This window comes from Bombus pascuorum, chromosome 13 (genome assembly GCF_905332965.1).
Source record: "Bombus pascuorum chromosome 13, iyBomPasc1.1, whole genome shotgun sequence".
In the NCBI taxonomy this organism is placed as follows: Eukaryota; Metazoa; Arthropoda; class Insecta; order Hymenoptera; family Apidae; genus Bombus; species Bombus pascuorum.
The window spans coordinates 7,003,152-7,029,953 of NC_083500.1; the positions used below are offsets into that span (position 1 = coordinate 7,003,152).

The following is a 26,802-nucleotide window of genomic DNA, read 5'->3' on the forward strand; positions in this document are numbered from 1 at the left end:
ATAACTTGATCAAAAAATTCTGTCGTTTTTATTGTTCGAGGGGAAAAGGTCAAGTGTTTTATGTTGACGGAAATATCTGTTAATTAACCTTCAAGTAAATCATCAAGTAGATGAGAAAGTGATGTCGCTTTTATTTTCCGAGAGGAAAAAATCAAGTATGTTCAACAATATAGCAGAAATTCCTATCAATTAATCTCTTAAGTTGATCAGAAAATTCTGTCGTTTTTATTTCTTGACAGGAAAAAGCCAATTGCCTTTGCCGTAAAACAGGAATTCCTCTTAATCAATCTTCAATAAATATTCCCTTGTTACTTTGAAAAAGGAATTATCTTTTTTTTAATTTTTTGTTAATTAATCTTCAAGTAAATCATTAACGTGATCAAAGTATTCTGGAATTTTTAGATTCTCGAAAGGAAAAAGTCAAATATTCTATATTATAACAGAAATTGCCTTTAATTGATCTTTAAGTAAATGGTTAATTTGGTCAGAAAATTCATATCGTGTTTATTTCTTAACAGAAAACCGTCGGTTGCCTTATATATATGGTACAAATTTCGGCTAATTAATATCTGTTATAGTATCCTTCGTTACTCATGATTTTCCACCATCTGCCCGACTAGTAATTTCCTTCGTCGTCGAAGAATGTGCTATTTTTCATAAATTAAGTATCCAAGAAGTCAAACAAAAGTAATTTAAACAAAAATGAACCGTGAAAAGAGATCTCGCAGGGTATCGAATTAGCTAATTATCTTTGTAATATCCATTTTTCGATGGAGGATAATGGGCCATTCGATGGAGGGATAATCGTCCATTCGATGGACAACGAAACCGTGACAGACAGTGAAACGCGTGTTCCCATCGCCGTCCGTTTCATCGTCGCGAGCCAGGGAGCTAACGAAGCCGACGCAACAAATGAAACGAGCTGGGAGGAGGGAAGGGAGGGTGGAGATCGGGGAGAGAAGGGAATTAGACGAGCCGGCATAAAATTAATCTGGAAACGGTGGCGCAATAATCTTCTCTGTTGGAATTAATTTCTCTCCGGCCCATGAAGCCAGACAATTAACCGGTGTTATTGTGGCCGTGGCTTTGTGCTTAGTAATTGCTACTACGCGGTTCATTGACTAACAATGCCGCGCGATCGTCCGATCCTATGGAAAGAGCAGAATAGACAGACAGGAGAGGAGAGAGAGAGAGAGAGAGGAATGGAGGAAGATCAGCTCTCACAGACTTTCGGAGCGTAACGTTTTAAAATTAGATCTGGCACCATGTCGCACGCTCAATTTCCGCTTCGATCATTATGTCCATTCTTGCTCGATTATTTTTATTCACCATACGTGTGCCACTTACATTTCTATTTCTTTCTTCTTCGTTTTACATTCTTTCACTGGCGAATCGAATGTCAATTGTTGGAGGCTTTTGATTTACCTTTTGTTCCTTTTCGAACTGGAACGGAATCCGTGAAATTTGTCATGCTTCTCTTTTTTTACTTTTTCCTGTTGTTTGATCATTAAATGGATTCGGCATCGATGTGCATTGATTTGGATTTGACGATTGACATATAGGAAATGATCAATTATTAGTAAAATTATTAGTATATTTTCGTATACAGTTAATAATTGGCGTTTTTAATTATTTATTTAATAGTCATTCGCAAGCTGCACAATTTTCGTGAATAATTTGGTCGCAAGCGCCGGCATATTATTAATAACTATGAAATAGACTGTAGAATACTTTGATACTCGTATTCTTGCAGAAAATTTCCTTTGAACTTGTACATAGCCATAGCGACACAAATAATTCCCAGAAATAAAATCAGGGATTAACGTAAACCATAAAACGTAACATCTTTAATAGTTTTCAATAATAAAATTCAGAATCAATAGAAGTCATAAAATATTATCAACAATCGTAAAAGAGAAAACGTCTTCACTCTCTTTTCTTTACGAATTTCCAACATCTTGCGTAATATGACACATATTTTTACGTGTATAGAACAAATAAGAATAACAATAGAAAATGATAAGAAGATAGTCCAAACGGCTTTTAGAACGCGTCACGTATATGCGTGACGCGTGGTGGCGAAAGGGTGAAAGAAAATTTAATCAAAGATCGAAGTGGACTTTTCAAACGTCTCATAGAGAAACCGGGTCGCAGGATTTCTAACAAACTGAGAAGTTTCGCGTACCGAAGCCGAGTGGGTCGATGTAATTTTGATAGTATACACCCGATGCGATAGTTTGTTGAACAAATCGTGATGCAGAGGTAGCAGGAGGAAGTTAAATCAACGGCAACCAGTGGCTGGTCGACGGAGATGCAATTATTAAGCGGTATCGGGCTGGCGTGAAGGAAATGAGATCGGCGATCAGAAGGGAAAGCAGGACAAAGACGATGCTCCGATATCTTGGTAACAAAGCAGCTCCATCCAACTTCCTAGACAATAATTAAATTACTTCAGAGTGAATTTCGTCACTCGATACGATGAAAACTGAGCTGTGGTATTATCAGGTCACGGTCCTCAAAAACTTATCGTTTCGTCGTTTCTAATTTCCGTTTATTTTTCTAAAACAGATAGTGTCAATTTAATACAATATGGTAATTAAATATAAACATCGTTAGAGAATTTGAGTAAATTAACAGATCGAAATATTCGGAATTTATCGAATCTACGATTCGATCTTCGGTAGTTGAAGACAATCAGAATTTCGATAGCTGCTGATGGTTTTCGAAGAAAATAGCACAAACCGAGGAATGAAATTTTGGTAAATTAATCAGTTAGCAGTTTTTCACGAGTATACTGGTCATAAAGAAATGTCAATATTCTGTGTTATAACGAGTATACTCGTCGTGCGTAAAACGTAGTTATAATTTGCTGCTTAAATTGCAATTTTAGTGAAAATTAAAATATATTCGTAAATTTTAAGATTTTTGGAACAGTCGGAGGTTAAGAAGAAGTAAAAGAACTGATAAAGATATATAAATAATTATTATGAAACATTTGTATATAGTGTGAAGAATGCGACACATTTTAGGCACACACTTTCCAAATAGATTGCGACAGCTCACTGGTTAACGTATTGAAATGTTCAGGACTCCTTAAATTTTTAACGTGACAATTCTTGATATTAATCAAAGTTTTGTTGTCTGGCCATGCGTTTCAAAGATCGAACATATAATTCAGCATTTTAATTGAATCGTTTGTTTCTGTGAAAAAATAGCGTCAATCAAGAAGCAAATTTTCGTGAATTAAACAATCAAGATGTTCCAAATGTATCGAATCTTTAACGTCATCAGAAAATATCCAGAAATTCGTCCATTTATTGGAAAACAATTTAAGAGACTTCTAACGTTTATCTGACTCATCGATGAGGTAGTAGCTGTCGATAAACACCCAGAGTTTTCCTTACGCCAGCTTTTCCGAACTTTCCTCTTTTTCCCTCTTAGCGACCTTTGAACTTTGTTCGAGTTCAAGGTAAGACCAACTCACACAATCAAGTTCGAAAATCGATAGTTATCCGGCGTGTAAAGCAACACAAATTGACACGCTTCCGAGAAACCAGTGATCGAAATGTTCCGCGAAGTCGTGACTTTTAATCGCGTAACAATGGCAATGAGCTATACAACAGAGGTTTTTCGTTTCTTTCGTTGTGCAACGTCGTTTTTCAAGTTTCAATGCTAATTTTAATTACCCAGATACACCTCACGTTTTTTCCTTGTCCTTTCAACCATTTCATTATTTAATATGGATACCAGTGGGAAGAAATTATAACATGGCTAACACACCTGACGTAAGTAATGACTGATAAAGCATTTGATAACTCGATAGAGAATAGAGGGAACGTTAATTTATTTCTTTTATAAAACAAAAAAAAATTTGAGAATTAACGATACAATGATTTCAATTATTGAAGTTTCCAGTCTACCATTTTTAACTTAAGTATGGAACAAATCTCAGTTGAACGACAGGAAAAATTTTTGAAGCTTCTAACAAATTTCCAAAGATGAGGCATCTATCTGATTTCAGATAGCAGATTTTTTATTTCAGGCATCTATCGAAATTTCAAACAATTAAAATCAGTCAGCATTCTACTGGTCATGCTGGATACACAATAGTGTTCGAAATAGCTCTATTGGAAATTAAGAAGAAACAAAATGATCGAAAAATTATTATATAATTATATACAATAACATAATTTAATTTCTCTCAAATATATGCGATGATAAAACAAAAAATATCAAAAAATGTAAAAAGTAATTTATATAACCTTAAGAGTAAAATATTTTTATAAAACGAATAGCAATAGTCATTTTCTTAGCACTTTCACTTCATCATAAATAAAGTGAATGTTCGAAGAAAATGCCGGAATCATAGTCTGGTTTAGTTAATTGGAAAAAAAAAATAGGAGTAAATTAGTTTCTACGGAGTAAGTGGCGGTTTAAGCTTCGAGCACCCAGGATCTAAGTAGTTCGAGTCAATAGTTCCAGCGACGCGACGGCAAGCAGACGATTAATTGTTCTGTATGATAAATTGACCGCGGGTAACCCAGACGGCTGGCACCTAAATTAGGCATATATCATTTATGAAATTGACACAGTGGACGACGCACGATCGATATTACATTCCGTGCGTCTCTGCCAAGAAATTTTTCCCGTTCAACTTGCCCGAGCTTTGCGCGACGCATCGTTTTCACTTCTGTCGCGAAATTATATCATCCAGGAACTTTGGATTAAATTAAATTTACCCTATCTGCATGCTCCACATAGCATTTTAATACTATCTTTGACAGAGAAATTTTTTTTTTTCACTTTTTTTTCTGCTTTGGATCGCTATCTTATTTTGTTAATTTCTACTTTGAATTACTAATGTTTTCTTTTCGACGATTAAGATTTAAATTTAATTTGTATAATCTGTAGAACATTTTGGATATATTTTTAGACTGTGCATCTTTCACTTCTTTTCTAGTTTGTGTTTCTTTTAGTATCAATTTCTCTTGTCCGTAATTTGGATTTAGTTTTTAGCTTGTACAAATCTATAAAACACTTTGAGTATATTTTTAGATCAGGTTATCTAAACTAGGGAAATTACCTATTAGATTTTTTGTAGATGTTTCAGATACCTGTATAGCCAAAGGAAATAAAATTTCATAGGCTTAGTAAGGAAACAGAATGATTGGAATTATAATGAGATTTAGTCTTCACTTTAACTTAGAACGGAGAATTTCGATTAACGCTGCGTAGAGGTGTCTGTTGATTATTTCCCTGTATCGGTATACAACGAGAGCGCAATTAAACGCGACTTAATCGCGCTAAGACCAATTGAATCGAAAATCTCGATTGCTCCGGTTCAGCTCGAGGAAATCGAGTCGGAGATTCATGTACCTCGATCCAATAATCGGATATCTTACCGCGAGACTAAAGAGTAAATAGTTTGATTCCACTTTGATTTTGTATTTTCCCTTTTTGTTCGCAGTTCAAAAAGAGGGCGGCACGCAATTGAAACTCCAAATAAATTATTCGGACATGCAGGCTCTCTTCAAACCTATGAGGTAAGTCGAATGGATTTAAATCTTTCCAATAAGAGATCAATCTTAAATCGAACGTTAACCAGGAATAATGAAATCTTTGTTTCTGATCTTCTACAAAGCAACGTTTGCTTTAACATTTGATACATGCAGAAAGTATCGACATAGACATTTAACAAAATTTAGAATAATTCCGGTTTAATATTTAGAATACTCGGAGTAAATAAATTAAAACTTCTTTTAAATCCGACTGAATTATTTTCATCAAGTAAAATATAACGATACAATCGCAAAAAGGCTGCTTTTACCATCTAGAATTTTTCTTAACATATATTAACAAAAAATACAAATAGCAAAGTGTCGATGAAGTTACGTAGAATAAAGTATACTTCGAATACTATCCTCGTTTCTCTCATTTTTTCATTTTCTTACTTTTCTCAAATTTTCTTCATATATTTACGTAATTGGTCGAAGACTAAAACTGAGAATTTCTTGAAAGCTGTCCGCTTATCTTCAGCAGGCATGTGAGTCACGTTTGATATACGAATAGGTGGGATGCGCTGCTTAGTCTAACGAATGAATGCTCGAAACTTGGAGAATGAAGATAAGAGAGAGAGAGAGAGAGTTTCTTAGGACACGATTTACTAAGGATTATTTCGACGAGAATCGAATCCGCGAAACGCGTCTTCGACGAGATAAAATCGAGCGAAAGCATTTAATTCCGTCCGAATCGGATGTTAGTTCCGAGGATTAACAATTTATTTGATCACTAAACTTGCGAGAGCGCTCCAGGTACGAGTTATACACCGTTTAATCCTCTGAAGTTGAGTCCTAAGAACTTATAAGTTGTTGCAGTAGGGACGTCTTGCTGTTGCAATGCTGAAAATATATCAAACTTGTAATCCAATTTGTTGCGTGAAGAGGGACGTAATTGCTACATTTGCAACATTTTTCAAGCAATAATATTTGAGCTCTTACTTTGAATATTGTATTTATTACGAAATTCTTACAAATAATCGCAGTATTTTTCAAGCAATGATATTCCAGCTTTTACTTTGAATATTACAATGACTATAGAAGTATATGTATAAATCTCAAACTCAATAAACATAGTTGGTTGTATCTTCAATCTTGAGCCTGTTGCATACGAACAGCATGCCAGCTTTACAGTCGCGTCAGTTTGAAGATACATAAGCTCATGAAAGCATTTAAACTTGAAGATACATCTTATGAATATATTATGGATGCTGTACTAATATATATATTATACAATTATCATAATTAAGACACACAGGAGGCAAACTGAACAACTCCGTTAAAGTTGCTACGTTGATTTTTGTAAAATTAAATACACTTGACCTGAAGATTTTTATGCATTTATAGGGAATTTGAAGATATAAAAATGCCATAGAAATCATATAATATGCAAAAATATAGAAAATTTCCAGAATAGAAAATTCATTATAATACTGAATGTTTAATGCACGAAACAAATTTCTACCTAAATTCCATTTCATTAATTCCATTTATAAAAATATAAATTTCCATAAATATCCGCGCTAAATTAATCGTATCTTTCCACTATTATTGAGGAATTTCTAAATATTATGAAATCAATTAATTTCTCTTCTCGGTGGCTCAAATAACAAATTTGATTTGCTTCAAGCATTTTACAAGAAAAAGCTATTAGCCAGCCAGCTATTACGAAATTATTCTCAAGTCTTCCTACGCCTTCCTTCACGAAAAGGAGAAAGATTCGTCAGTTAAATGCGAACAGAAGAAGAGTAAGAGAAAGGAACGAGGCCTGCGGTTTTTCTTACCACGTGGTTGACGAAGTTACGTGGATGGGATTACGAGCACAATTACATAAGTGGAGGGCCAAGTGCCTCGTGCCGTGCGAGAGCCACTCCAACTGTCCTTGCCTCTCTTCCACTCAATTATCATTGCCCACTCTCCCTTTTTTCCCTCCAGAAAACGCGATACGTCACATCCTCCCATTGTCTTCCAGTCTAAGAACACTTCCCAGCTTAAGCAGACTGGAGGAAACGAGCATCGAGGGTCGAAAAACATTTTAGACACGTTCATTCCTTTCGTTTTTTTTCTTTTTTTTTTTTTCTTTTATTGTACGCAGCTTCAACCTCCTACTCGTCCATTTACCATCTCGTTTCACTAAAGTTATGATACTTAGGAAAAATGAGCAATAAATCTAAGAAACGAATTGTAAATTTTATATTTCGAAAACAAAATTTCTGTGTCAGCAGTATTTTGTTTGCAACTAGAACATAACGACGAGTAAAATAATTTGTCCGTTTTCTATGCTCCAAGTAATTGTATTTATGGGCTTACTATTTTGTTAATGGATTTATTTAACAGAATTGATCACTTTACTATAGAAGACTAAATCTGTGTACAGTGGGATTTCAGAAAATATTTGATCCGAAATATTTGATTGCAACGTAAATTCGTCCTGTTTTCGTCGGTATAAATTAACAAATTTATAAATTAAATTGCCCTCTGCCTTTTGACTCGAGAACGATATACACAAGTATTTTTTTGTATTGAAAATAACAGAAAATTAGTTCCAACATAGAAAATTCTTTCTTCGATAATTGTTTTACAAATATCGAAATTGATGATAACAATATGATTAGGAAGATTATAAAAATTAAGTGGCGAAAAATTGAGATTCTTTAAATCATCTTTTGCAGTAAAAAGAAGGCACTCTCTTATTAATCGTAAATCACCGTAATCGCCATAAATCATAAATTGAATGGCAGAGTTAATTATCCTGTCTGAGAATAGATTTAATTGTCTATTATCATCGTAGATCTCAATCGTAAAAGATATTGCTGCTTAGTTTCCTCTCGAATAAATTGTGCACGTTGCCAGGCCGGATACGAGCTGTTCTTAACTTATACGGGTCAATTGCGTCGACAGGAAGTTGCGGAGGACCGATGTTTCTCGCGTTAATTTCTCGTTCTTATCGACATGTATTTCGAATCCAGCCTCGTGGGATCGCGACGAAAAGCTACGTCGCGAACAAACTGCAGAAGTAATTTCGCTCTGACTGCGACCTCGAAATACCAAACTTTCCTCGCCCTATCTTCGAGCCCATTGCACCCTCGTTCGCAACTCTGAGAAGCCTGATTTTGCTCTTCTTACTGCTTAATTACGACTACTATTTATGCTCGCCAGAGATAACTGACTGCTACAAATGAAACGACAGACAAGACCGAAGTATCAAGGTTTTTAAGAAATTTTTTTAACTGTTCGGAAAATTCATAGCGTTTTTGACATTTTTATGTTCTTTACATAAACAATTTTATATTCTATCATGCTCTATGTATGATATATGTATGAAATGTTTTCTTGAAACATCATCCAAATTGATATAACGTAATCAAATTTTCATTTGCATTATTTTCCAACGAAAAAATGTGTAAATTTCAAAAACTAGAATTATCAAAGTGACTAATCATTACGGTACAAATTTATATTTTTATCAACATAATTACACAACTAAAGAAGTGGGAGCTATATAGATCATACTTATCTACGAGTGACAATGAAATAGAATTGTAGATTAAAAGACGCCTTGAAGCATATCACACGATAGAAGAGTATAGGATACAATTTTCAGTATAAAACGGAACCAAAGAGAGATACGATTATATTAAATATATATAAACTTCAAAGAAGAAAATTAATAAACTCAGTGCATCGCATCCAAGATCATATAATTAGAATTCGTTCAATGAAAGTTAATTCCATCCAATAAATCACATCTAACGTATAATAAACGAGTGACAATGAAATAGAATTGTAGACTGAAAGGCGCCTTGAAGCTCTGAAATATGTCATACGATAGAAGAGTATAAGATACAATTTTCAGTATAAAACGGAACTAAAGAGAGGCACAATTATATTAAATGTATCTAAACTTCAAAGAAGAAAATTAATAAATTCAATACATCGCATCCAAGATCATATAATTAGAATTCGTTCAATGAAAGTTAATTCCATCTAATAAATACGATCGTAAAGGGTTAATTATCCGTTCTCTTTCTTCGTGTATCCACTGCGTTTTAATTTCGCGCGATTTTTCACAATAATTTTCGTCAGTCCCTCGTTACTCGCGGCAAATACCCATCGCCGAGTTCCGGAACCGGAAAAACCGGGGAAAGGAGCGAAAGAATAAAGCAAGAGAAAACGTAATATCCCGTAGTGGAGAGAAAATTCAAGACAAGTGAGGCTCGTCGGGACGCTTATTGCGACTCCTTTTTATCCCTCTTGTCTCTTCCCGGGGGTTCGACCCCCTCCAACCATTTCCGTGCACACACTTGGCCCTTTAAACTTCCGGTCGGCCGAAGATTCCACGATAAGTGGCCAAGGCCGGCTTAAACTCCGGTAATAAGTTCGGCAATAAGTTTCAGGGAAAGTTTCCGGACTTGGACCATCCTCTGACACGCTACGAAAAGGGCTGGAACCGTTTGGGTGTCAATGGGTAGGGGAGGAAGAAAGCTGGAATTCCACAAAATTGCCAGCGTCTGCAGCGCCACCAATCCCGCAATAAGCTCTCGTTACACGTTTAAAGAGGACACCTCTTTCTCTCCCCACGAAACGAACCAGTTCTGACTTTCTCTTTCGCTCTTCGTCTTCCTTCCCTTTTCTTTTTTTTTTTTTCTTTTCCACTCTCGAACGAAGAGAGATTCATTGAATGGACAATTTTTCACGACGACGTTCCTTCTCGCGAAATTATTTCTTCGCTCGGTTTCTTTTTATTCGAAGCCCGCTTCAAGGCTCTTTGATTGCGAGCTTTGGATTTTCGGGCAGATGAACAACTGCTCGTTGAATCTGAACGGTGATTTTCGATTTCGTTCGAGCTGCCAGATTCGACTTTTATTTCCATTTTTGGAGGAGAGACGGCAATTTCGAAAGATGGAAAAGAAGTAGATGGAGATTCAAGTGGTTAGTGTATTAGGTTGTACTACTTTTCTATATTTCCTTTACACACACACACACACATATATATATATATATATATTTTTTTTTCTTTTTATATCTGTGGATTTTATTTTTGGGGAGAAGATGGCGATTTCGGAGGATAAAGAAGGGATAAATGAAGATTGACGTGGTTATGGTATGGATATTGAAGTGGCTAGTGTATTAGGTCGTACTATTTTTTTATATTTCTTTTTTTCCTTTTTTAATAAATATTTTTATATTCATGGATGTACATAAAATTATACTTCATTTTTGGAGAAAAGGCAGTGATTTCAGGGGATCAAGTAGGAATAGCTAAAGATTGAGGTGACTGATGTATTAAGTAATACTGCTTTCTGATATTTTCTTTCTTTCCCATAAACATTTTTATATTTGCGAATTTTATTTTCGGAGAAAAGATGACGATTTTAAACGATAAAGAACAAATAGATGTAGATTGAGGTGACTGGTGTATTAGGTTGTGCCACTTTTTTATATTTCTCTTCTATTTTTTTTTTTTCCTAATTAACATATTTATATTTGTGAATGGAAAATTGTATTTGATCTTCGGAGAGAAAAAGACGGTAATTTGTAGGAACGAGGAAATATTGGAGTATTTAGCAGGCTTTCTGAACTATTCTGTTTGCTTGTAAATATGAAATTGTATGTTAGGTTGAAATGTCTTTTTATATCATGCTTCTAAGGAGCTTATATCTTTCCATGTTTCTGCGAAGAAAATATAACGCGCTTAAATTACCATCAGTTCCATCGTTTAATAAATTAAAGCTCATCAAAGTACAATCTTGATTATAAAATAATTAAAACTGAGAAGCTTCTCTTCCATATATGATTTCAATCTTTTAACGTTCGTACGTACACCGATGTATAAAGGCATTCTTTTTAGAATTTATTGAAATATGTGTTTCTAAAAATGGAATATTTTGGACATGCATAGAAATCTTTTCTATTTTTCAATTTCCATACATCTTACATGCTTTAAATGTCTATTTATTCCTTAACAATTTCTGGAACGATTATTAAAAATAAAATTGCTGGTTATATGGTTTGCGAGAAACACAAGTTTCCTTCTTACCCACCTTCCTGCGGCTAGCGAAGTTCGCGTTATTAAATTTGCCGCGAAACTTTAGCGTCTGAATCCCGTGTACTCCATTATTAAAAACACCTCTTTTTTTTTCGCATTTTACTAACAAATTTCGATAATCTTCCTCGTTGCACCTCGACCAACTTTTTTAGACTTTATCTCGTCAAAAGAACCGCGAATGATATTAATAAATGGTATGTCTTTGAAAAGCATGAGTCAGCTAGAAAGCATTCTCTATACTTCGATAATTGAACTAAATCATTGTTCACGCTTTGCATGTTTAGTTTAATCAACCGAGGAAAAGAAGTTGCTGGTCGTAGGTCGGATGTTTTTTATTCGCTTTCCACCACTCGGTCGACTAATAGACCAGCAATAATTACCATCGACCTACATCATTAGTTCTAGCCGCAATTAGCGTTTGACCATTCACGATATAGCAAATTCCAATGGAACTGGTTTTACGAGCTTCACAAAAATCTCGAGCACTCGTGTATACGTATACGTGACTCGTATAAAGTTGCTCGTGCACGAAAAATTGTAGGGGAGTACACGCAAAATATATCGACAGGTTCAAGACCTCAAACTCGAAAAAATTCAATAATCGAACTCTGTATTATGTATTAAAAAACATAGGAAAAAATGGAGAAATAATTCAAGCAAATATGATTCATTTTTTATGCTTCTTTAAATACGATAATAAAAAAAAAGCAAGCATTAATATATAAAAATACGTATGCTAATACCCCACTTAAAAATTCTAACATTTAATTCTAACATTTTATTTCGTCTTATTTCGTAATATAAAATACTTCATTACGATAAATAAATAATATAACAGGAAGTTTACTTATCAAAAATATTGACATAAAAGTAGACTCATCACAGAAGTTCGACTAAATTCTTTCGGTCACTTTCATTTTCTTCTAACATTGAAAAATATATTCAATCCGGACAAAATATGAAAGAAGTCTTATTAAAGGTTAATTAAAAAATATAGTTTTACACGACGAATCCTCGTTCCAATCTTTTATCAAATGTCTTAGAACATTGTTCTTTTTGTTCGTTAAAATGGGAGCGTGCTCGACACATAGATATTCGAGAATCGTAGCAGGATTTTAATCAATTTGTGGTATAAAACGAGGCAGGAAGAAAAACCGAAGCTCGTATGTCCCAGATATTCGAGGCGGCCTGTAAGAAAAGCAATTCCTCTAATCTGACCTATAAATCTGTAGGTCCTCAGCCGTAGACGATGCAATTAATATTTGCCCCGGAATAAATCGCGTACGAACCGGTTCATTTGAATATAAAATAGCCGCGACCCCGGTCTTATTCCGCGCAATTATTCCAACGAAATACTGGTTATCTTTCCCGCGCACCTCGTTGCTGCCAGCCGGTAGAAAATTTCGCTTCGCCAAGGAGAAGGAAGGAGCCTTTGGTAAACAGAATTATGCCGCGGAGTCGGAAGGTCAGACAGCAAGGGTTGGCTGGCAGCCTCGCGATGCCAGTTAACTTTTAATCGGATGCAAATTACGGGCTAATTACCGCACGACCGTCGTATTAATTAGCTCAGCCTGCTTGGAAAAGTTCCGCCCAGCGTTCTTCTCCTTGTTTCGTTCTTTTCGTAGTCGATGTTCCGCAGAAATTTGACGATTCTTTTTATCTTATAAGAAACATCCTCGAGCGCAATTATCAATTTTGATGAAATTCATAACATAAACGGCGGATTTTTATGCAATTGCGTGTCTTTATGAAGGGAACCGAGAGGATGAAACCTGCATAGTACTTTGTTTCGCTTACTAAAAAATTACGACGAGTACTCCACTTTGTTCATTTTACATAAATATTTCTGTGGATTTCTGCACCTTTACATTCGCGAGTGCATAAAAATGTATGTAATTTCCCGGGAAATTATTCGACATGGAATTTGGGGGAATTGGATTCAATGTATTAAAAAAGTTACTGCAGAAAATAGAAGTTGATGCTCAATTTTCTAACGAAATAACACTTACTACCTCTAAGTATAAATCGCAATTTAGGCTTCTTTTCTTCATTTTATCTTACCATGAAAATATAAATTTGCATAAAGATCCACATTTTATTATTAGATATTAAGCAAAAACTTGCTTGCTTTTCATTTGATTTTCATCTCTTATTCGCCGATAAACAATCCACAGAGACGTAAAATATAACGTACTTGTATTTAATTTAGAAATTTTAGTTCGAAATTTTTCTACCGTTATCATCAACTTCACAACCTTTGCTAATTACATAGTTTCGTAGTTACTAGATACCATTACATCAAACGAGATGATAATACGATTATTCGGTTCGTAATTAAAAAATGGGAAACTAGAAAATCATTTTGATTAGGAGTCTGCTGAATGGTTAGTAGGAATTATTTGCGCCAGGCACTGATAAAACGAAGTTCGAATCGGGTTAATGAGAAGCTAAAGTATTTCAGTATTCTCACTGGAATTTTAATTCGAAGTTGGTAAAAGTTTGGATATTGGATCACAATATGCAAAAAGTTTGCTAAGTATCGACATTAAAGATAGTTTTATTTCAAATTACTCATGTTTTCAACCTCGACCACGAAATACAAATTAGGAATATTTTTATAATCCTGTTAATATGCGAACAGAAACATTTTTTTACTTCATAATCTAATTAGAGTAGAGATAGTTGTTGAGAGTCAACTGCACGTTCACACCAGACATATTTCTATTTTTCTCTTTCAAATAAGTAGAATAATCAGAATCGTGTCAGACACTAGTAATAAATTTTCTTTTTGAAAGAACTCCGCGTAATGACATTTACATAACTCGCGTAAATTCTTAATTTTTCGCTTAAAATAGTTCGATTTATTTTCGTTTAAGAAGAAAGATGAATGTCCTTCAAACATTATGAAATATGTGTATGCGAAAGTTTACTAATAGAAGTATCATAGTTTCTATGGAAAGAATTCAATAAAATTCCCAAAAATGGCATTCTAAACCAGAATTGTTTTATGAATGTAATAATGAATAGAATAATAAATATTATAATATATACGGTAGTAGATATTATACTAAATACAATGGTATGCCAATACTTTTCATGGCCACCGTATTGTTGCCATGTAATATAATGTAATTTAAACCATTTAACGAATTGTGACATTGTTCATGTTTAGTAATACAGAAACAGAAATTTCGTAATTCGACACTATCAGTCAATACATGATACGGGTAGCTGACGAGTTTGCAAATTCATTTTTCTCGAAAACGAAGCCTTGAACGAAAAAAACTGTTACTCATCCCTTCGACATATTTTTGCCCGTAGAATCACCATCCGATCGCTCGTATCATAATTTCGGAAAAACCCTATATATGTATTATGACAGTTATTTGTAACCCAATGATACCATCGTTTAGAATTAATTCATAAACATTTAAAATCGAACACTCTCTTTCTGAAAGTTTTGTCCCATTATTTACATTCTTATAGAGCCTGCGTAGCACGTACTCGCTCAACGTCAGTAGATCCACGGAATTCTGGGTTTCTTGTTCTAGCGCCATATTTCGTAAGGAAAGGTGCACACGTACGAGAAGGATTCTCCGGAGACGGTTTTTTTTTTATTTATCGCCGTCGACTTTCACGATAGAACCGGAAACGAGGTAGAGGGGGCGGGAGAAAACGAAGAGAAAACCGTTTCTTCTTCTCTTTCTCTGTAGGGTTATGTTTTCTCGAGAAATCGCTTGCTTCTGGATTCCGACATCTCGAAACTGTCGCGTAGCTGTACGTGCTACGGCCTTGAACGAGCAAAACATTTTTCAGGCAACGAGAACGATCGTAGAACCGAGATGAAAATTCCTCTCTTATCTGAATCTCGGTTGAATCAATTACGAAATTTCGATTGAATGAAATTCAATCATCAGAACGTGGTAATAAAGCGTGAGTTATTCCCTCGAGAAAGTGAAAATGAAAAATGAAGATGATAAAGTAAGATTGTCGTGTTCAATTATGAGAAGATTTCTTCGCGAGTGTTTTGACATTGTCATGAAAGTGGAAATTACTTTCTCTTTCGTGTATTTTTTCTTTTTTTTTTTTTTCTGTTTCCACGTGGAGAGAGGCTCGTGCATTCTCATTGGGTCTCGACGATGCCCTTGAACCGGAAAATATTTCCGAGAAAACAAGGAATTTCCCACGAGTCCCACGATCGAGGTGGAAAATCGTAAAAAACATTTCCACCTGATAATACGTCCTACGTTATTCTAGGTTAACGTTCGTTTCTTGATTTGATTCAGATACACCTGAATTTTGTATTCTACGAAAGTTTCCAAATAATTGTCACGTTTCTTTCATTTGCGATTTAAATTGAATGTATGAATCAAATTTCTTTGTTGCCGTTTATTTATTATTCTAATGTTTCAAACGAATTGAAGTGTAAATAGCACTGCAATAATTTTTCTGAGAAGCTTGTGGTTAGTTGAAATTTACAGTGGCATAAATCAGATTACTATTTTTCATAAAGTAACGCTCTATTTCTGTTTATCGTTATAAAAAATGCATCATATTTGTTCAAATTATGGAATCGTGTCAATTTATGCAAATTCGTAATTTTATAAACTATATAAAGAAGTGGAAACTAAATAGGAATTTGATTCGCCCGTTAAAATTATAACTATTACTTTACTTTGAATATTTTACACATTTTACTTGAATGTCACATGCATTCTGGTTATTTCTGCATATTTAAATTTTCCATAAATGCATAAACATCCGCAATCTAATTATACCTTAATTAACTACGCCACCAAAGCGACGATATTTGTGAAAATTCTAATTTTTCCCAGCCTCGATTTACATCGTTATAATTTTTAATGCGTCCTATCTGTATGAAAAACCACCTAAATTCGTAGCGAGAGAATACCAAAGTTTTATTTATTCCAATTCCTCTGAATCATTAACAATTTAATATTATCTCTTTTTTTTCTCATTAATGTACCAGGTTTCCACGAGAACAGCAAACTTTACCAAATCACTTCTATTTCACGGACTTCGAGAGACACACAGCAGAGATCGCAGCGTTTCATCTGGACAGGTAACCAAGTATTCTATCGATCGAAACTTTATTAGAAAAAAAGAAAGGAAAAAGACGATCTATGAAAAACAAGATCTCCGATGAATCAACGTTATCGGTATAGTTTCTTGGATCCGAGAGGAATGAGCGTGGAAAAGTTTGCCCTCATCGAACGATTCGCTGTTGCAGACTACTGGGATTCCGAAGGGCGATGCCAGTCACCGGTAGAACGTTGAACCTAACGACAGAGATTTATCAGATCGCCGACGGCGAGCTGCTGAAGACGTTCTTCGTCAGCCCCGCCGGTAATATCTGCTTCCACGGCAAGTGCAGTTATTACTGCGATACGGCGCACGCGATTTGCGGAAATCCGGACACCCTTGAAGGGAGCTTCGCCGCGTTCTTGCCGGATAAATCTTTCGTTGCGAGGAAGGCCTGGCGACATCCATGGCGCAGGAGTTATCACAAGAGGAAGAAGGCGCAGTGGGAGCACGGTGAGATTTTTCTTCCCTCGAATCTAGTTTATTAACACATTCACAAGCAGCTACAAGTTCTAAGTCATCCTTAAGTAGCGAACAAAGGAAAAATGAAAACTGACGCGACGTGGATCTTAATAATTTTCTGTATCAACGATTTTTGTAATTATGTGGATTAAGCACACTTGGCTGATTTCAATGAGCTTGAAATACGTCGTCAAGGTTATATTATCCCTATATATATATATATAGCTTAACTTAAATTATATATATATATATATATGTAGCTCAACTTAAATTTAATTCATTGATGCTAATTATCTTTAATATAAATAAAAAAGGATAAATCAACGAGTTGTAAGTTACGTCAGATTAGTATCCGATCGTCATGAATTAATTTTTGTTTCCATTTTGCAAATGCCATTTTCCAAATATATTGTAAATTCGATTACTACTTGATTTATTATTATTTGTATATGCTAGCAAATATACTTTTGTTATTAGGTTACGTGTGGAGGATATGTCGCTGCTTGGCAACGATAATGAAACAACTCGACAAATTTCATATTTTTTTTTTATCAAAAAGAAAGCCTACATTATGTTTTTGCTTTTATCATATAAAACGGTATCTTTATAACGCCCTCAATTTTATGTTAGAAGGAAAAATTATTACTTATGTCGCTATCAACCTGATCTTGGTTTTACAACGACACTGACTCATCTTTAGTTGTTTTGTGACGCTACAAGTGGAAGGTTATACTGTGTTCGCGAATACTGGCATAGCTTGTGTTAAGTCAGTCTTGTAATGTCATTGAGATGATTCACAAAGATTTCTTTGTAAAAAATGTAATTTTATTTATTTTAGTTCATGTAATTTGTGTATTTGTTTAAAAAGGAAAGGAAAAAACCCTCCTCTAAAGTTTATATTTTTTGAGTTGTACCGGTATAGGTGCCAAGTAGCGATGTGTATATATCTACTGACTTTAGTTATTATTTGTATGTAAGTGACGAATGGACAGGCGAAGACATAGTGCAACGTTTCATATAGCAATAGATTCATTAATTATATCACTTTACTACTCTAGCCTAATCTATAGCACGTTCGTTTCTTCTTTTTTATTTATATTATATTAAAAATAGTCGTATTTCTCGTCAATGAGTTAAGTTTAGGTTGAACTATATAAAAATGCGCCCGTCTATTCCAGAGTGAAGTATAGTCGTAACATAAATTATATTGAAGCTTTTTTAAGTTTAAGTATGTTGACCTTGGCAATATATTTCAAGATTATCGAAACCGGTGAGATGTATCCTTTTCCACATACTAACCAAAATATTTTTCAATATTGATAACAGTAATTTATTCTATGATATATATATATATATATATATATATATATATATATCACATTTATTCATCGTTTTTATTAAATATAAATCTAATTCGCAAAATTATGTTGTCTTTATATTTCTTATTTTATAAACATTCTTTTGCTCGCCACCGTAGTTACTTGCTGGCGATGTAGTTCTACGTCATTTCAAAATCTATAACCGGTTGCCACTGACGTAGTTCTACGTCATTTATAAGTTTTTGGCTGGTTGCCGGCGATGTAGTTCTACGTTATTTCAAAATCTATAACTGTCGCTGACATAGTTCGGCAATGTTTTTCTTCATATTTACGACAAGTTGTGTGCATTTTACTACGACCACGATTTTACGTCATATTTGTTATTACATCTTTTTCTGAACTTTTAGTGGCGCAACCGCTTGTTTCATCTAAACGTCAGTTCTTTTCTAAATTAAATGTTATTCACCAATTATTGGTGTCGTTTCCTGAATATTAGCTACGTCAGTTTAGTGTTATCTTCTGAATAATTTTATATACATGTATACACGGTTGTGTACAAATAAACATAGATTATTTTTCGTGACTAGCGCAAGACGTGTTACTATAAATTATAATTTCATTATCAATCGAAAATGATCTATTTTCTAAAACAATTTTACATTTATTCTTTTTCGATCAAAATCATATCCCTCCGTCTTAACCGGTTGCAAAATCCATCCGGAATATCCAACCAATTTTCCACTGGGTATACTCAGTACATAGCAGAACACGCTCTTTTTATAATGCACTTTGTTTGAAGTCGATACATACGTTCAATGGTTCCTGGGATATCGCGAGTCGATAGTTCAGCGATAAGATTCATGACAGTCAAAATTCGTGGAAATCGCCGTGACCTACTTTTTCGAAGGATTGTGTACGTAACGATTTAATAGTAGCAGTGAAAAAACGCTAAATCAGCATCATTCACTGTTCGCTGCACCGGTATCTGGATTGCGGTAGGTCGGCATGTGAGTGCGATAGAGACAGAGATATCGAATTATTAAAAATTATACTTGCTTCGCACGGCGATATCTCTGGAACCAGGTGTTGTATCGAGATAAAACAAAAACTGGTTTAAGGTGGCGAGTTCTCTGCTTCTAACGATAACTTTTTATAGACTTCGTTTTACTGACTTCGAAATGCACATGGAAAGAATATGACGAGTCCAGTTGTTTCAATTCTTGGATTTCGAACAAATTGCTTTACAAATAGAAATCTCATGAAAATAGACGATACATGTTCGTATTGGTCTGAAATTTGAGCAGTATGATCGTAACAGACGTGTGATGCTTACAGTGATAATTTCAAAATGTTTTATACTACACATATCATACGCATAAATACAACATTTTTCTATAAGTATTCAAATGGTTTTCCAAATCACTCTATACGTATATTTTAGACAATACTTACTGCAGCATTTGTTTCGAAGTAGTTCTTGTTATCAATAATTAATTATATATTAATTAAATATTAAGCTATAAATTGAAACCTAGAGCTTTAAAGAAACTACCATCGTTAAGACTATATTATCGAGTGGGTCGTTGAATATTCGATAGTCTGAAGCTTTAAAAATGTAAAAGTTCCGTAGCTCTCATAACCCATGTATAACCTGGTTACATAAATATATGTATGTGTATATATATATATATATATATATATATATATATATATATATCCATCGGACATTAAAATTTCACGGTGAAGAGCGATAGTTTGAAATACTTTTAAGTTTTAATTGATTTTCGTTAATTTTAGTTGAATCTTCGTTTAATACCAATCTTCCACGCTATATAGTACCATTTTAATATTCTGTAAAATTAACACAATTTAAAACTTAGTAATATTTTATTTTTGTATGCTTTCAGATTCCGATTACTGTTCCCTGGTAAAAGAAATTCCACCATATCACGAGGGTCGCAGGCTGCTGGATCTAATGGACATGGCCGTCTTAGACTTCCTTATGGGAAACATGGACAGACACCATTACGAGACATTCAAGATTTTCGGCAACAACACGTTCCCCTTGCACTTGGATCACGGTAGAGGTTTTGGCAGAGCTTTCCACGATGAGATCTCTATCTTGGCCCCCATCTTACAGTGCTGCATGATCAGACAAACAACTCTAAGCACCCTTTTAAAGTAAGTCCTTTCAGTATTATAGAAATTCTTCCTAATTGATTATCGTAACTTGGATTTGGATAATTTGGCTCCAGTTCCTATTATTGTATCAAATTCGTTTTATTGCGAACACGTTCTTTACGTAGGGGAACTCTGTTGTTTTGTAGGATTTGCTTGACGTTCCTATTCATAAGTAGAATACTTGAAGTTTTATACACCCTTATTTATAATATATATATATAATATATAATATATATATTATATATATTATATATATTATATATATTATATATATTATATATAATATATATATTATATATATTATAAATAAGGGTGTATAAAACTTCAAGTAATGTGTGTGGGTGTGTGTGTATATTATGAAAATAACAAAAAGAGCAATAAAAGAAGAATGGGAGAAAATCTGAACTTTAACCGAAGGAGCAAAGGTTTACAATGTGGTATAACATTTCTAGCAACAAAATTCCATTCAACGATATGAATAGAAAAGGAAGGAATGTACTGGCTTGGCGTACCGGATACTCAAAAATAACGCACGAATAGTTAATCAAAAAAACAGTTCCACCACACTGTTCCTTTGTCAAGACCAACCATTAATCACTGACTACATACCTTATGAGTGTAGAAGGACAAAGCATCAAAGACAAAAATACAACACGAAACTAGGCAAAGCTCTAACATCACGAGACTATATAAGAAATACAATAAGCTACCTTAAGGAAATCAATATGTTCAACAAAATCTAACTCACACAACTCGAACATCGTCGCTAATGACCACCATGTGAATGCTACATAAACCATAAAAGAAGAAGAAAATTTATAATAACAATATGTATTTCGATTTTACCAGTATGTACAAATTATTGATAGTATGAACGCTATGATAAACACAACGATGGTAAAAATAATAGCTGTAGCCACTGTATAGACAGAAGTCTCTACTCCTTCTAACAAATCCATCAAATATTTCGATTTTCGCCTGCACATCTCCACCCATAAATCAGTCTATCCGATCTCCTATTAATTTCTCCAATCGACACAATGCCACAGGGAACAGGAGATAGAACGAAGGCAAGATCGTGGATCTGGACGTGGCTCTAATTCGACGCTGTGGGTACGATCGTATCGAGGGCTGGTGTCGCGAGAGCGCAGAGGATCGATCTGGGTCGAATTTACAATTCAGAGTGGGGCTCCCTTCCCCTCTCTGGATGGCCTCTCGGCGGATTTCGAAAAAGGGAAACGCTGGGGAAACTTTACGAGCCGTGGCCCCGGGGGGCTGGATAAGGCGGATTTCGGAGTGAAACGTTTTACCAGAATTGGCCGTCGCCAGCATCGCTCGTGAATCTCCGCTTTGATGCGGATTCACGGGGACCAGGCTTTTTACGGCCGCGATAAATTCAACGAGAGCGGATTTCGTCGACACGCGTAGCTACACACGCGTGCACACATTTCCACGAATGTGTACCTGGTTTTTGTGTGTGTCCGCGAACGTACGTGTAGATGTACGTGCACCAAATGACCGATGCACGATAACAGCAAACGATTATCGATCTGTCCGACACGCTGCTTAGGCCGTCGTTACGTGTCCGCTAGGTCGAAACCGGTAGCCGATATCTTCTTCGCCAGAATCTCCGGCACGCGTGTTTCTCTACAAGCACGACACCTGCCACTGTCTCGATAAAAATCGAGATAACTCGTTTCGCAGATTGAATTCCACGCGGTAATCTGGATCTCGGTTCCCAGGATTCGCTGATTTCTTTAAACCTTTACGGCCTCGAGTTATCCTTCTCGTTTTCGCTCAGCTATTCATCTTGAGTTGTTATGTATATATGCTGCCGCTCGGAATCCGTTCGTTGAGTTCTTTATGAAAATAGTGGGAATGTCAAGATAATTCCAACTATTAGATTCTTTGATGTTTCTTTGAGTTTGATTTGGGTTTCGGTGTATTTACTAGCGCACGTTGCAATTTGATTCGAACGTGTCTCGAATATTCCACTTCTGAAAATAACTTAACAAACCTACTAGAAACAAGACACACAGAATGTTTCTATTCGTGAAAGTGAATCGTCATATTTTGCTTTTTACTCTTCGCGTGGCTACAGTATTTTTTATGTCTCATGACTTTTCATCTTCACGTAGAGTAGTAATTATATTAACTATTTTTCTCTTAATAATCGTGTAATAATACGAGCAAATCGAACCCAGAGTATCCTTAATTTCGTTTTAGTTTGATCTAGTTGCTTATTATCGTAGAACATAGCTAACAGAGAGTATCTTCTTGAATGAAATTGTGCTGGTCGTTCAAGACGCATTGAAGAAGCCCACACGTTGTCCATTAAACCTGATATTATAGGATAATTGCATCCTGTGGGTACTTCATTGCAGCTACTTCATCGTGTCAGTCATGGTTACTTCTCTTTCATTATGATTTCGTTTTCATTTAGTTCCCATTCAACTATTCCAACCTGCGTTAATACGAAACACATATAGGGCGATATTGTACCCTTCTTATCAAATATATTTCATGAAATCGTTGCATTTATAACATAACGTGATGTTTGATTAGCTGGAATAACAGTATGTCGAAGATCGTGTTCGTAATTTCTTCTCATATTATCGAGCATAGGATTTCTCTATTACTTTTTTTATGCGCTGTAATAACAATGCAGGCGAAGAGGAAACGAAACAGCTTTTATAGTAGTATAAGTACACCATCTTTTCTTTCGCTTGTAAATGGTTTGAGAAAGATAAAATTTAATCGTTTGACACTTTCACTACTATTGAAATCTAATTTTCCTTCCCCGGAAGCGATATGCTCTTACATATATCGTTACGTTTATTATTTTTTTGATTAGAAATAGCATTGCTATCCTTTCATAGAGAAATTTAAAAAAAACTGAAGGTTATTCATTTCCATTGGTTTAAAAACAATTTTTATTAAACAGTATATGCAGATACACTACGATATATGTATATATCGAATAGCTTTACAAATTTTCTTTCCAGAATTTTTTCACTTTTTCTTAATCTCACCAGATATCAGAAGTTTCTAATTTTTGGACTAATCCAATATTATTTAATATTCAATCCAATTATATAACGGCATATATACAATAATAATAATAATCAATCAATCAAATCAATGAATAACAACACCGAGTAGTTATCACTACATAATGTTGTAATACTAAATAAAACCAAAAATACAATAGTTGTTTCAAAGCAAAATTATTGCAACAATTGAATAACAGTGAAAGTGTGAATTATAATATAATTGTATTTTTTAAAATTGTTTAAAAAGATGTGTTAAAGTTTCAGAAGATGGGATTCTGTTGGAGTTTCGATTCAGTAAATATTAAAAGGATCTGTCGTTCAGGATCATCAATACCCTCGAAGACCATAATCGTTCAAATGGTATAAAAGCTGTTCGATCAAGTCTTTATCCTTCTCTCGGCGAAGAGCAGCGTGCTTTTCTACGTTCCCCTGTGACATCGAGAAGTAGCCAGCCAGAAAAATACTTTTATCCGCGTGCTTCTTCCAGAATATGCCCTTAAGTATACACACAAACCCACATATACGGGGTGTCCCGTTGAAAAACCATTATGTCAATCGATCATATGTAATCACCCAACATTTTCTTTACTTGTGCTTCTCTTCGCTTTTCTATAAATCGTCGATAATTCAATCTCCAAGTGTGAAAAAAATTCTACTATGTGATATTAAAAGTTAATGACACGGAGAAGTCGATAAAAAGGCTTAAGAAAAAAAGACTTAACTCGACCAACCGACCCAAGTTCCACAATATGATACAAAACTTGTTCCGAAAAATCTCCATTTTCGACATGAACAGGTAAGAGAGAATAACTTTGATAAGATACAGACTTAGACATTAGCCACGAATATCTGTCGAAGGAATCAGTTCTGCAACTGCTGCAATCAGATGTCATTGACAAATCATTTGATATTTTTAATAGTGCAGAAGATTAAATAGATGCAGAGATAAAAATACTCTTGACTATTTCAAAGAAGCTCGATTATACTACGAACTTTCACAGCAGCAAGACGTAGAGGAAACGCAGAAGGGTATAAATATAAATACAAACCGGACACCAGTTTACTGAACAGACGAGACCAAGTAGTTATTACGCGTGCGATAATTAGCTACACCAGATAATCTACTTATCTACTCAACTTATCTACTTACAAAAGAATCTGTAGCTAGATGTACCCTATGTAACCAAAATTTTGCAATGAAACACATTCTCTTCAATCGCGGCCACTTAGAAGAAATTAAAAAACAATTAAAAATCAAAAACAGTATCAACGAAATCGTGAACACGCATAAGAATATTAATAATGTAATTTCATTCCTCAAAGAAATCAAAATATATATTTGTCATGTGTCAAATTGATACAGTGCTAAAACATCAACGAAATGAAAAGATCAATAACTAATTTTACTCTTTGTCTTTCACATACATTCACACTGACTTTCCTTTAGAAATATGACGCTTCATTCGCACGTCAAAGCCAATAAGTTTCAGGAAAAGTGTTCTATAAATGTAGCCGAGTAATACGATCTTTTATCGGAAAAGCGAGTCAGATTGACACGAGGAACGAATGAGAGTTAGAAGAAAGCAAGTCTCGAAAGATTTTGAAAGATCCACGAAAGATCATCGACCAAGCACCGCAAAAATGTACCTAATCTCGTTTAAGAAGCCTGAAAATCAAATAGTTCACCCTGTACATACGCCATAAGTACCATCCATGAGCCGTTTGCTTAGTCGATACTTTATTCATTGCCTGTTCCGCAAGGAAGAGCTAGATCCTCTATTATCGGACCGCGTCTCGAAATCTCGCAGGATGGTTCCAGCAATGTGGAAAATTTCAAACCGGAAAAATAATTTTTCCAACATGGGACAGGAAGGAAAAGATAGGAAGAAAAAAAAGAGAGAAGATGTCGCGGCAAAACGAAGGTGGGAAGTTCTCTCGATGATAGATAGTAAGATACGTGTCTTACCGCCGAACCAACTTCTAATTACGGGCATTTGCATTTTTATTGAAAAATTTCTGTCGCCTCACGCTCGAGCTCGCTGATCAATGTGCCAGACAGAGACGAGACGAAAGAAGGAGAGAGGAAGGGGTCACGTTTTTAATCTTTCGAGTTCCGACGACTTCTACGTCCGTGGATTTGCATGTTTATTAAAAACGATCGAATTACTTTGATTCCCCGTGAATATTGAAAACCGAGGATCAACCGGGTCTTTCTTGAGAGAGGAAGGGAGAGAACAGTGGCGTGGTCTTTTGAAAGAGAATTTCGGCGACAGACCATGAACGAATTGTTCAAATATTCTACCACCTCCGTCCAGAGAGAAAAGATTTATCTTTGGGATTTTATTTTAAGCAGTTTGAGACATAGAGCGTTAAGGTAGTCCCGTAAGGGTTTTCAAATTTGCTCTGGGTCTTTGCTCCGCAACGTTGCAATTTATCGTGTATTATTTAACTCTTGCGTTAGCAATCTATTTCTATTAGGTCGTTTATGTATTTTCTAAATACTTCTTCCTTTTTTCTCTTTTTTTTAGGTCAAAGAATTCTTTTTCTTTACGTATAACATTCTAAGATTATTTTTTACTTTGTAGAATTCTTTTTTAGGATTTAGTGAAGCACGGTTCGTTCGAAGCTGAATATTTTATATTACGATCTAATACCGTTCCTTCTAAATACTATTCTCCATACTTCGTATTAAAATTAAATTATCAAATAGGGTCTAGACTTCTATATTTATGAAATTATATTATCATGCTTAATGGAATCTGTATTTTAATGTAATGAAATCTTATATAAATAACAAATTTCTATTAATGTCAAACGATCCGATAAGTAATGCAGTTTATTAAAATGATAAAATTCATTGTGATAAAAGTATGATAAATGTAGAACTGAAAATTGAATAGAAAGGTGGAGAACGATTATAGAAGAGAAATTAGAGTAAAAGTTGGCGATTAATAATAATGCTTCATTGTTCGTTAATATACATTAGCTCACTAAAATATTCGAACATCGTGATTATTATTAAACTGCTATCATTTAAATAAACCCAAAAATGAGAAAGTAATATTTATTCAATAGATGAA

At 34.7% G+C, this 26,802-nt stretch overlaps 1 protein-coding gene across 1 annotated transcript in view; it reads left to right on the forward strand.

Moving 5' to 3' along the window:
* The window catches only part of LOC132913152 (extracellular serine/threonine protein CG31145), a 93,715-nt gene that overhangs the window by 65,495 nt on the left and 1,418 nt on the right, over positions 1 to 26,802 (forward strand). The window contains exons 3-6 of the mRNA XM_060971167.1: positions 5,468 to 5,543; positions 16,595 to 16,687; positions 16,856 to 17,160; positions 20,396 to 20,669. Coding sequence (XP_060827150.1) covers positions 5,468 to 5,543; positions 16,595 to 16,687; positions 16,856 to 17,160; positions 20,396 to 20,669 — 748 coding nt within the window. The remainder of the gene's footprint in view (positions 1 to 5,467; positions 5,544 to 16,594; positions 16,688 to 16,855; positions 17,161 to 20,395; positions 20,670 to 26,802) is intronic.